Below are 12,084 nucleotides of genomic sequence, written 5' to 3'. Positions count from 1 at the left end.
GTGTTTCTGCACTTTCCTGGCTGAAGGCCTCCGACATCTCTCCGCCAATATCTTTGTTCTCCCCAACCTCAGCTTTTCCTATCTTTCCTGTCTTTTCCGCCCTCAGTCCCATCCCATCTCCGCAAATCCTGGGCTTTTCTCCTTCTGCCGCCTTCCCGCTCCTCCCCGTATCTCCAACTCTCCATCGGGGGCCTTTGTCGTATCGCAATTGCCCATTGCCTTTTATCTTGAGCTTTTCCCGCCTGTTACTCGTTGCTTAATCTCGCAACCTTCTTGTTATCGGTTTTCTTCTCTGAATCCGCCTAAACTAGACACATACTCGCCGGCTTATTTGCGGCGTTGGGAGAGCGAGAGAGTGCGCGCGCGAGAGAGAGAGAGAGCGAAAGAGAGAGGAAGCTCTCGATCGCCGGTACATCCCATGTCCGACACCACCAGCAGCCCGCCTGCCAAACGGCCCAACTTCTCCGTAATCGCCTTGCTTCTCCAGGCACCGCTTCTGCCTCTCGTTGCTGTTAAGCGCCTCGTCACGTTGGCCTGCACATTTGTTATCTTGGCTATGGGTAGGATCTTACGCGCAGGATCGGAGATCAGAAGACACTCGTTCATTCTTTCGCGGGAAAAACGGTCCTCAACCTCAAAAACGGCCCCCGCTGCGAAAGATGCCGCCACCGATGCCGCCGTAACCACCGTCCAGATTGAGGACATCACATGCCTGATCTGCCACGAGCCCATCGGCACCCGCAATGTCGAGGGTGTCAAGGAAGACTGGAGCATGCTGCCGTGCGGCCACCGCTTCGGCAGCCACTGCATCAAGCGCTATCTCGGTCTGACCGCTGACGAGCAGCCACTGTGCCCGATCTGCCGACATGTAGCCTACCACGACCCCTGCGGCCACCCTGTGCTGCCCTTCCTGCTGCAAGCCGACGGCACTCATCCGGATTTGGTCACGGACGACGACGGCAAGGTACGCCCGCCGAAGAACGAGGAGGACTTGGCTACGACGGCGTGTGATTACTGCTTGATGCCGGACGAGGCTAAGGAACAGGTGGAGATGGAGGCGGAAAAGATCGCGGCTGATGAGGCTGCTGCTGCTGCTGCCGCTGCCGCTGCGGCTGTCGATGCCACTGCTATGGCTACGGTGAAGTCGCCCGGCCGGATGGCCTCGGTGAAGCGGCCGCTCCGGTGGCTACGGACACTTGTGCCTTTCACGCCGAGAAAGAAGGGCCAGAGGGCGTCAGAGGACTTGGATGAGGACAAAGACCAGGATCAGGACCAGCCTCAGAACCAGAATCAGGACGAGCACGAGGCCGAGCAAGCGGCCGAAGCCGAAACCCAAGACGGAAACGCAGACCAAGCCCAGGAGGACGGCCAAGGTCAAGACGACGACGAAAACGAAGACCAGGCCGATGGTTCCGCGTACGAGCGCTCCGACAGAACAGACCGGCGGCTGACCCGGCGGGAGCTACGCAATAGAAGGAGGGCGCCGGCCAACGAAGGGTCTTGGCAGGGCCCGTGGATGGATGTGCAGGGCCGGGACGAGGGCTGGGAGAAATGGTGGAGTGTTCAGCTCCCGAGGGTGGCTGCGTGAGGGAGAGAGCAGGACGAAGGCTACGGAGTAGGTCAGATGGGGATCAAGCTGGTGATTTATTTGCCGGTCCGTTCTCTTTGTTTGTTTATTTATTTATGTTATGTATCTCTCTGGGCTGGGATGGTCATTTCTTAGGTGTCGCATGGTCGATTAGGTAAGGTAATTCTCGGGGAAGCGTTCAGGAACATTTACGGAATCCGCATTTCTCTTTCATTTCTAGACCGTTTTCTTTCGCAACGACTTTGAAACTTTCTTTGTTACATGTGTAGTTCGAGGAAATTAAATAAATACGACATGACGGGTCGATCGATCCACGGAGTGCCGCACGCGCCGTTGTAGCTTGGCTGCTTGGGTCTTCTGAGCTCATGAGAGTGGGGTGATTGACAAGATGGGCCGGAGCCTAGCAGGGATTCCCCACGTTGAGGATGGTAATATGTTACAGTGTATTTTTGGCTTGTCACTTGTAATTTTCGACTTTAATGGTGGGGCTCACTGCTTGCACTTTACGCGACGCGGTTGACGTCCCACGTCCCAAACTTAATCCAACGAGTTGGGAAAATGAGTTGAATTCCCGGGTCGGCAAGATGCGGTTCAAAACGGACCTCAAGAATGTGAGGACCTTTTCTAGTAAGAGACTCGATTTAATCTTCTTTTCGGGGAGGAAGGATTGGGAAAGACTTGGAGCTGACATTTAATTGTAGAACTCACGGCGGCGCTCAACTCGCTCGAGAAGATCGCGTGGGTGCGTCTCGACGATGACACGGTCCGCTTCACCGTGATTCCCGACACGGGGTCGCAAGTCTGGGCGTATGTAGTCCTCATACTACCTTTAAACCTCCTTTACAATCGAGTAGGGTCTAAGAGAAATGGTGACTTAATAGCTCCCTGTCCGTCGACCTCATCTTCGACAACTACCACATCGAATCAGCCGAAGCCAACAACACCATCAACTTCGAACTCCCCCTCGGCCCCCTCCAACGGGCCCTCAAATCCGCCGTCGGCAGCAGCTACGCCAACCTCCGCCTCACCAAACGCGACGGGCTCCCCATGTTATCCATGACCATCCACACCATGACCAAAGATGGCAATGGCCCTGGCCCCGGCCTCGGCGGCCCAAACCGAGCCACCACCACCGCCAACGCCGACCCCGACGCGGGGTTGCTGGGCTTGCCATCGTCGACAGCCGACTTTACGCAGGAATCCCTCGAGCTGACCATGAAGCGCGAGCGCGAAAAGATCATCACGCAGGATATTCCCGTGCGTGTACTACACCCCGACACAGTCGAGACTATCATGCAGCCCAAAGTGCGCGAGCCCGATGTGCACATCCAGTTGCCGCCGCTGCTGCAGCTGAAAGCGATATCTGATCGGTTCACCAAGTTGGCCGTGACGGCTGCTTCCTCGTCTGGGAACACCCGTGGTGGTGGTGGGGGTACGGGGTCAGGTGCTGGTGGGTTGGGGGGGTCGTCGTCGCCAAAACTGACGCTTTCGGCTAACATGCATGGCTCGCTGCGTCTGCGGCTGACCACTGAAACGCTGGATATCACATCAGTTTGGCACGGGCTGGAGAACCCGGAGCTGGACCCGACGCAGCTGGCCGTTCCGCTGGAGGAGCACCCGTCGACCGTGTTTAAGGAGGCTGGGCCGGATAGGTGGGCGACGGTACGGGTGGATGGGAAGGATTGGAGTCGGGTGCTGAGTGTGGGGAGGCTGGAGGGGAGGGTGATTGCTTGTTTTGCGGACGAGCATGCGTTGATTTTGTATGTATATGTGCCGCATGTGGATGACGTTGGGATGGAGGATGTGGTGACGTATTATGTGACGAGTTTTAGTGCGTGAGGATAAGGCGCTTGCTCGTGATTGTGATCTAGCAGGGAGCTAGGGGCGTTGGCGGATTGCTATTTACTGGGAGCATGACCGGCCTGGCGTAAGGGTTGCTATTTGCTAATATATCAACGGTACTTGGTGTGTAAATTCTACTCATCTCCCCTTGGAGCTGATATGTGTCTCCTCGCAGTGATAGGTCTCCAATTACACCATCATGCCAGTGGTCTCAACCCATCAACAGGGCCGTTGCACGATCAGTACGTCTTGAATGCGTCCAGTTCCGCTAAATATACCTCTATACACATCGTACACAGCTCCGTATTATCCGAGCCCGCCAAAAGTGATCTGCAGGTACATGCATGTACAGCACAGAACTGAGCCTCATAGAACAGAAACTAACAGACCAACACCCGAAGCAAAGAGAATTAGAGAGAAACGGGAAACGGAACCCAAACGAAACCTTCTCTCCGTCCACGACATCCAAGCGGCATCACGTTATTACACATATATCATATTTATACATCGTCCAACCCCCCATTCGTCTTCCGTTCTTTCTCTCTTTTCCATCATCATCCCCCACAACCTCTCTCCATCCATTCACCCCCGGCCCCCCACCATTCACCTCACTTCACACCCCCTCCAAGCATTCAAAGTTCATTACTTATGTCTTCCCCATAACATCCACATACCGCGCCCCCCTCTTCGCCTTCTTCGCAGCCCCCGGTTTCCTCGGCCCCGCCGCACTCAACAAATCATCAATGCTACTCGAGTTGCTCAAGCTCGTCGGCGGACGCGACGATGACCTCGGAGGTCTTCCCCCCGGTCCTGCTCCAGGTCCCCCAGGCCCCGGAGGTCCTCCGGGTCCTGCGAGTCCTCCGGGTACAGGCGGACTGGTGCCGAATGCAGAGGTATGTTGTCCCAAGGGCGGTGCACTAGCGGTACTGGTGTTTGATACAGAGCGTAACATGGCTACTGGGCCAGGCGGGGGCGGGACAAGACTATCACCCAGACTCATACCACTCATACCACCACCACCACCTGCCCTAGGCGGCCCATCAGAAGTATGCGGCCGTCCATCCACCCCCGCAGCAGCACCTAACGCCGGACTGGCGCTAACAGAGCGCGGCGAACCACCACCTGACGATCTGGGAGGCGGCGGGGTAGCTTTCTTGACGAGGTCTTCGGGCCCGGCATTCTTGTTGACCCAGCGTTTGAGTTCGGGGTCGTAGTAGAAGGAATTGGCTTCGCCGAGTTTGGCGCGGATGGGTTTGTTTGGGTTGGAGGCGCCGCTGCTGCCGTTTTGGGAGGGTGAGGAGGAACCGTCGAGACCGTCCTTTTTGGCGCCGCCGAACCAGGAGGTGAAACCCCAGCCCTTTTTGGGGGCTTGTTTGGCTGCTTCGGCGCGTTTGGCTAACGGTGGATGTGTTAGCATTGAGCTGATCTTACAATAGGGATAGGGACGAAGGTAACTCACCATCCTCTTCAGCCGCCCGACGAAACATCTCCTCGTTCTCCCGATCCTTTTCAGCCTTGGACTTCTCCGCCGGCCGCGGCGTGGGGAAATCATCATCGTCATCATCATACATAATACCCTTCTTCTTGGGTTTCGGCTTCGGTTTCTCGTCGTTATCATCCTCGTTCGATCCCGCAGCGTCTTCCGTGGCGGGCAGGTCGGGCTCATAGGAAGGCGGTTCGTAGCTGTACGGCTGGTACGAGGGGGGTTCATAGGAAGAGGTCTCGGTTCCGGGTGTTGCTTCCTCTCCGGGGGTGCTAGTGCTGGTGGTGGCGGTGGCGGTGTTTTGTTCCTCGGCACGCGCCCCATAGGGAGTGGCCGACGACGGGCCCTCGTAGGGGGTAAACGACGGGGGTTCGTAGCCGTATGAAGGCGGTTGATACCCCGATGCCTCAGGGGATTGACCAGCGCTATCGGAGGGCACTTCTTGTTGGCCAAACGACCCGCCGTTGAGATTCGGACTAGGATAGCCCACAGACGACGGAGCCGTGCCGGGATACCCGATCGACGGGGAGAATGCACTGGCTGGAGTGTGAGGTGATGCAATAGTCGCAGGAACAGCCCCAGCCCCGGGAACCGGAGCAGGAGCAGCAGCCGCAGGAGGAGCAACAGGCTGAAACCCAGCCGCAGCCGGGAGATACGGCGACGACGACCCCAGCGGCGAGCCAGCCCGCACAGGACTATAACTCCCGGTACGACCGGCCCCAGCGCCTTGCATCTCAAGCGACCGCCGCGGTACCTCAAACGATCCACCCCGACTGTACTCGCCCGAAGTGCGCTCCATCGAGGACCGGGGCGCATACGGAGAACCACCAGCACCAGCAGGAGCGTACGCCGCGGTGGAAGGCCGGCTGTTAGACGCAGACCCCGTCGTTGAGGGGGGTGCGCCGGGCGCGTAGCGGGATGCTGCGCGGGTAGGAGCAGGCGGGGCCGATGTTGACATTGGGGTTGTGGACGACGCGGTAGCAGGGGGAAGGCCGCCGTAACCAGGCAGCGCAGCAACACCATACGTCTCGAGGTTCGTGACCGACGGAGTCCGGCTGATGGTGGGGGTGCCACCCGCAACACGGCCAAACGGACCCGGCCCAACCTCGCCGTCGGCAGCGTGGCCCTGACCGTGGCCCTCGCCCGAACCGTCGTCGTCGCCGGAGACGAATTTGTTAAATCGACTCCAGACCGAGTCAGACACTTTGTTCATGCTGGGCTTGGGGATCCACGACCCGGAGTCCTCCTTGGGCGCCTGCTTGAGACGCCGCAGGAGGTCTTCGACGGCCTGCTCGAGGATGACATGGTGGTAGGGCGAGCGCTTGGTCTGGGCCGTGATGGCGGTCGCGAGGGCGTCGCAGTACTGCAGGGCCTTGTCGCGGAAGCCGGACTCGGCGAGCACTAGGGCGTGCTGCAGTTTGTACGCGGCCAGGTGGGCGTGTGTGCCTGGCAACCCTACTAACCCTGCTGCGGCCGTTGACCCTGACGCTGCCCCTGACCCGGATAGCCCTGTGATGTTTCCGGTAGTCGTCGTCGTCCCCGCGAGAGCCTGCAGGCTCTGGCCGTACTCATACACCTCGCCCAACAGCAGCGGTTCCAGGTCCTTGGCAGACGGCGCAGCCGGGTCGTCAAGCGCGCCAAACACGGTGTGCGCGGGACTACGCGCAAACAGGAAGCACACCTGGGCGGCCTCGGCACGTCCGTACCCGGCCAGCAGCACGCCGAGGGCGTGGATGGCACGGGCGTCGTCGGCGCTGCGATTGCTGAGGACGAGCCCGAGGGTCTCGCGCCACTTGTCCAGGCCGTCGGCGGCGTTGGCGTTGGCGTTGTTGGCATTCGCGTTGTTCGCGTTGGTGGTGGCCATCAGCTGCAGGCCGGCGCGCGCGTGGCTCGGCACCAACTCGTCGACGCTCTCCTCGTGGTTGCCGGAGAGCACCCCATACAGCGCCGCGAGGGACTCGTGGCCGTGGCCGGGAACGTTGACTTCTTTCTTGACAAATTCCTGCGCGACCTGCTTGTACAGCGCGGGCGCGAGAGCGTTGGAAAGCAAGAGCGCGTGACCCCAGAGCCGTTGGTCGGCCGCAGCCCACACGGCTTTCTCGCAGTCGCCGCTCAACAAGTGCTGGCGGATCTGCTCGAGCGTCGACGCACTGACTGCGTCGGACTGCACCTGGCTTTGACTCCCGTGGCCTTGGAGATACGGCGTAGCGCTGGCTGATACGTCTCCTCCTCCTCCTCCCAGATTCGGAGACAGCACCTCCCGCACAGCCTTTTCCACCGCTGCGTTACCCTCCAACACACCATCATGCTCAACAAACACCCTTAGAATCTTCCACAGCAACACCCGCTCCGACGCCCGCTCGGCCACCTGCTTGTCGACCTGCGCGTTATACGCCGGCGAGAACCCCCCAGCCTGGGCATAGCCAGTAGTAGGCAAGTCTCGTTCCAACCCCTCAATCCCCGCCGTCAACCACGCAACAGTCTCCTTCTTCTTCCCCTTCCCCTTCAACGGGCCAGGGAACTTGGCCAGCCGCTCCTCCAGCGGCAAGATCTCCTTGACATTCTGCACTTTAACCTGCCCCGGACTACGCACCACAGCCGGGATACTCGAGTTTGTACCGTAGCGGGGGACCTCCTTAGGGAACATGGTCACAAAAGTGCCGCCGACGCCCCACGACACGAGCGGAGCGCCGCGCCAGCGCTTCAGCGGGTCGTTCTCGCGGCCGTCGGTCGGGGGGATTACGTTGAGGTAGAGAGATGCGCCGCGGGCGCGGGTGAAGGTTGTGGTGCCTTGGGTGGGGGCAGACACTGAAGCAGCAGCAGGAGTCGGGCCGGTACGCGGAGCGGGAGCAGGCCCTAATGGATAAGCGGCTTCCCGCGCCGAGGTTGGATCGTTCACCGATGACGGTCGGGGGATCGGTTCAGCAGCAGGCTTCAGTCCTCCGCGGTTTCCACCGTACAGCGCACCGGGCGACTGGGTTTGCGACCGAGGCGGCGGGGCAAAGTCGTACGCGGGCGCCAGCGGGCTGTAGTTGGACGTCGCGCGCTTCAGGGCTGGCGGGGCGGGTGCGTACTTGGAGGAGGTCGCGGACACAGGCGGAGAAGACCCCGATGAGGTCTGCGGCCGAGCTGGGGCCGGGGGTTCCTCTTCTTCGACGACTTCCCGAGTGGGGGGTAGAGATGGCACTCTCTGGAGCCGGTGTTCGTGCAGCGAGCTGCTGCTTCGCCGTTCCGATAGCCCGCTCTCTGGGGCCGGGCCGCGGGCCTTGTCGTGCGTGATCTCAAAGTGTGCCAGCGGGCTGGATGTCCGCGGCTGGTGAGGCAGAATCGGAGGACCGGGGGTCGTGGGCGTGGGCCCATACCCGGCACTGGGCTGTCGAGATGCTGGCGGAGCGGGGGAATACCGAGTCGCAGCCGGGATGGGAACAGGAACCGGGCCGTTGGTATTCGCCGCGCCGGGCGGAGCAGGAGAGTACCGAGTCGATGAAGCCGCAGGAGGCGCGGCCGGGACAAGACTCGGCGCAGCGCTCAGAGAAGCATACGGGTCGAGCCGCGGCGGCGCAACCAGCCCCGAGATGCCCGAAGGGCCTGAGGCGCCCGAGGAGCCCGTTCCAGTCCCGCTGGGAGGATAAGCAGACGGTACCGGTCCTGGTCCCGGCGGAGGCACCGGGGCCACAGGATGAGAAGTGACCGAGGGAAGCCCGGCCGAGTGCGGCGGAACCCCGTACGGACCAGGCTGCGTCGGCGACGGCATGCTCTTCTGGCTCTGCCGGGACGCCGGCCGGGGCTTGGCGGTCATCGGAAGGTCCTCGAAGAAGTTCTCCTGAGAAGCCAGCTTGCGTACGCCCACAGCCGGAGGTGGTTGTAATGTCGACGAGGATCCGTGGCTCGATGACGGACGGGATGATGCTGCTGCTGCCGCGGCTAGAGCGTGCGAACTGCTCGGCGGTGGCATTGGTGGCTGATGCATGCTCACACTCCTCGGCGGTGGTGGGAGCGAAGCGGGCGATGCCGGCGCCGACGGCCCGTACTGCGAGGCGTGCCCACTAGTCCGCCGCTTTGGCTTCACCACTTCCATCGGGAGATCGTACGGCGAGGTGTACCCGCCCTTGGCCTTGTCCGCGAAGCTCTGCGCCTTGCTCTTTTCCTGCAAGAGCGGCGGCGCTCCGAGTCCAAACTGCGACGGCGGTGGGTGTCCTGTCGATGGAGCAGCGTAGGGAGTCGTGGCGGGGGATGAGACGATCGAGCCAGCTCCGACCGCGGCGTAGGGGTTGGCGGGTGTTGCGGGCGTCACAGGTGTATTAGTAGGCAGATAAGGGTTCGGAGGTGCCATCGTGTTAACGGGTGTCTGGAGTTGCTGCTGTTGTTGAGGGAAATACCCCTGGACCCCCTGCGTCGATAGCGTCGGAGCTGGCGCGTACCGCGATGAAGCAATGACTCGGCTGGGCTCGTCAGGTTGTTCGGTCTCGGAGTCGTCGAGCAGGCCCTCATCGTCACTCCCAAGGAACGCAGAGGCGTCCACCTCTGGTGCCTCTGGTGCTCCGACACTCTCGTCCGGCAGGAAGCCTTCCTCGTCCTCGTCGCCAAACATGGCCTTCCACTTCTCGTCCAGGTTTTCTTCCGCGGCTGGCTCAGCTGTCTCCTCTCCCCGAGTCTGCTCAATTGGAGTATTATCTCCCGATTCTGCATCGGCTTCCTCGACCGTCCCCTCCAGCGGCGCAAAACTCGAGCCCGCCGAGCCCACGTTCAGGGAGCTCAGCACCTCCATGGTCGACTTGCGCTGCAACGGAGCCGGTTGCGGCTCTTCCTGGTTTGGCGCCTCGCCGGTGTTGACCTGACTAAAAAAGTCATCTTCCTCCCCGGCCTCTTCCCCGAAGAAGTCGGGTTCGGCTTGGGATGATGGCTGTTCTTGTGTCGTGTCTTGCTCTTGTTCCGCAGCCGGGACCAGCGGCACGCCCTCCTCGAACCGAGCTTCCGCAGAGTCGCCCGCGGCAGATTCAAGACCAGACTCGGGATACGGTTCGACGGCGGCCTGACCTTCCCGATCATGCGCGGCGGTGTCATCCTGGGAGCCCGAGGTCGCGTCGGGCAACGCCTCCTCCTCGCGCGTATCCTCCTCTTCAATCTCCCGAATCAGCTCCTCGGCCGGGTCAAACGAAATCGGTTGCTCCAGCTCATGTGGGTGCTCGTTCGTCGCGTCTTCGGACTCGGGCATCGGAGGAAACGAGTTGGTGCGGTTGTTCTCCGGCATGAACTTGAAGGGATCGGTATTTGTTCGGGACAGATTCCACTCGGCGTCGTCGTCGTCGTTCCAGTTCACCTCGTGCGGCACAGTCCGCGTGAAGGACATGGTGCTGAGATGTTTGGACGCTGTGGTCGGCTCGTCTGGTAACGCATCATCGGCTGAAGAGTCTACCGGAGGAGCTGCGGCCGGTTGCTCGGGCTGGGACTCGGGCTCGGGATCATTGCTCGCATCGGCCAGCCAGTCGTCGTCCCCGGTCCCGTCATCCTGAAACCAGGCCCCGGCCTCCGGGTCAGCATCAGTGGTATCCTCGGGTTGTCGTAATGTGTTTGTTTGTTCGAGTTCGGCGGTGTCAATGTCTCGTGGTACGGTAGGACTCGAAATCGAATCGGCGGCTGGGGCTTGGGGCAAGTCGGCGATTGTATGCGGCATCAACGCCGGATGCCATGCTGAGCTCGGCGCATCGGACACCATTGTGGGCTCCGAATTGGGTTTGCGCGGATTCTCAGCGAAGAGGGTGCGCCGCTGCGCTGGGAGAGCGAAGATACAAGAATTATTAACGTTATGAGTAGGTACGGCGGACGGAATACAACTGCGACACAAAAAGTTGGGGATCAGCGTCCATTTCTTCAGCAGACAATCTCGCGAGTTCCTACCAAGCAGGGGGTCCGATGCAGACGAACGCGTCAGGCTACCCCTGTTGGCGTCAAAAGGGGCGAGTAAAATGAAAAAAGGGAACGGGTAAAAATTGAGAAAAAGGTAACAATCGTACAGATACAGAACACAGCGGGCAGGCTTAACGAAGGTCTAACGACGAGACATGTTTGGGTTGGGAATTTGGAGAGTTGGAACTGCAAGTCCGAGGCGCTCCGTAACTTAGATGTGGTCTCTTCGAGGGATCGCCCGGATCGTAAGATGCGAGCTGTCTTCACACGGAGCATTGATGACTCAGCTGGCTTGGCTACGCTTTTCCGATCTTTTGCCGGCGGGCAGGCCACCTTTAAAGACCGAAGCCTCGCCTAACTACATGTGCGATTCTGACTTTATCGAGGCCGTAGTGCAGCGTGGTTATTATTAGCAGGACGCGCCTCGCACAAGTTAGCTACTGCTGCCTCTACCACTGCCACCAACTTGCACAATAAACGAGACAGAGGATCTTGACACCCCTATCCGCGTATGAGTACATATAGACACGAACGCAGTTGGTATGTAAATCGACTGGGTCTAGGGAACGATTCGACGCCTTGGTGGGCATCCTCTGCTAGCATGTCTGGGGGCGCGGCTAAGATAAATTCAGATGTGGATGAGCACCTACACTAGAGAGTGAGTGAGAGTACTGTAGCACCCAACTAGGTGGGGTAGCGTAAACGACAAGTAGACGAATTCCTCGGCCGATGACAGATCGTCCCGAAACGCAACCTCGAAGGCGGCGTTGCACATGTGCATTTAGGCTGCGCTAGCGGGCCTCCTAGCTTGCATGAAGGCTGCTGTTAGAGCGCCCGGCGCTGAGCGGTGGGGCCCCGAGCGAGAAATACAGGGCTACACTAACGGATAAACGGCCGCCGAGGCTCTGTTACAGCGTCATCTGTTAGCGCACCACCCTTGCTCTGCCACCTGCAACCTTCTGGAGGACGCGCAGTCATTGTTCCAAATTGAGAGGTTCCGTCGCCAGATTTCAGGTTTGACGTTTAACAGCAACTTGCAACTTGGCTTAAACAGGCTCTCTCCGCTGCTACTTTGTTTCCTGCGAGACGAGAACACTTCACCAAGCAGCCATGCCGTGAAGTTGCGTCCCCGAACGAGCTAACAGACGCTTTTGCAACAACTCCATTCGACGCAACACATCGCTTTGGCCATGTGCATGTGCACGACGTGATTCGAGACATCGACGACAACCACGACGAAAGTCAGGAAAAGGGAAGGATCAGC

At 60.0% G+C, this 12,084-nt stretch overlaps 3 protein-coding genes across 3 annotated transcripts; 2 read left to right on the top strand and 1 right to left on the bottom strand.

Moving 5' to 3' along the window:
• Window positions 1-418: 418 nt before the first annotated feature.
• On the top strand, window positions 419-1,588 carry C8A04DRAFT_24005 (uncharacterized protein; the record flags this gene model as incomplete). The annotated part of the gene is made up of 1 exon (XM_062778922.1): window positions 419-1,588. One exon carries the CDS (start codon window positions 419-421, stop codon window positions 1,586-1,588), a length of 1,170 nt encoding a protein of 389 aa, XP_062641578.1.
• A 584-nt stretch (window positions 1,589-2,172) lies between these two features.
• On the top strand, window positions 2,173-3,427 carry C8A04DRAFT_24004 (uncharacterized protein; the record flags this gene model as incomplete). The annotated part of the gene is made up of 3 exons (XM_062778921.1): window positions 2,173-2,215; window positions 2,290-2,395; window positions 2,470-3,427. 3 exons carry the CDS (start codon window positions 2,173-2,175, stop codon window positions 3,425-3,427), a joined length of 1,107 nt encoding a protein of 368 aa, XP_062641577.1.
• Window positions 3,428-4,076: 649 nt separating this feature from the next.
• Window positions 4,077-10,629, bottom strand: C8A04DRAFT_8610 (putative COPII coat assembly protein sec-16; the record flags this gene model as incomplete). Its single annotated transcript, XM_062785176.1, has 5 exons — window positions 4,077-4,243; window positions 4,307-4,825; window positions 4,890-5,191; window positions 5,252-5,351; window positions 5,391-10,629. 5 exons carry the CDS (start codon window positions 10,627-10,629, stop codon window positions 4,077-4,079), a joined length of 6,327 nt encoding a protein of 2,108 aa, XP_062641576.1.
• Between the last annotated feature and the right edge of the window lie 1,455 nt (window positions 10,630-12,084).

The sequence above is a fragment of the Dichotomopilus funicola genome, assembly GCF_033296635.1.
Source record: "Dichotomopilus funicola strain CBS 141.50 unplaced genomic scaffold C8A04scaffold_1, whole genome shotgun sequence".
Classification (NCBI taxonomy): Eukaryota; Fungi; Ascomycota; class Sordariomycetes; order Sordariales; family Chaetomiaceae; genus Dichotomopilus; species Dichotomopilus funicola.
This window is presented reverse-complemented; position numbering and strand designations above follow the sequence as displayed.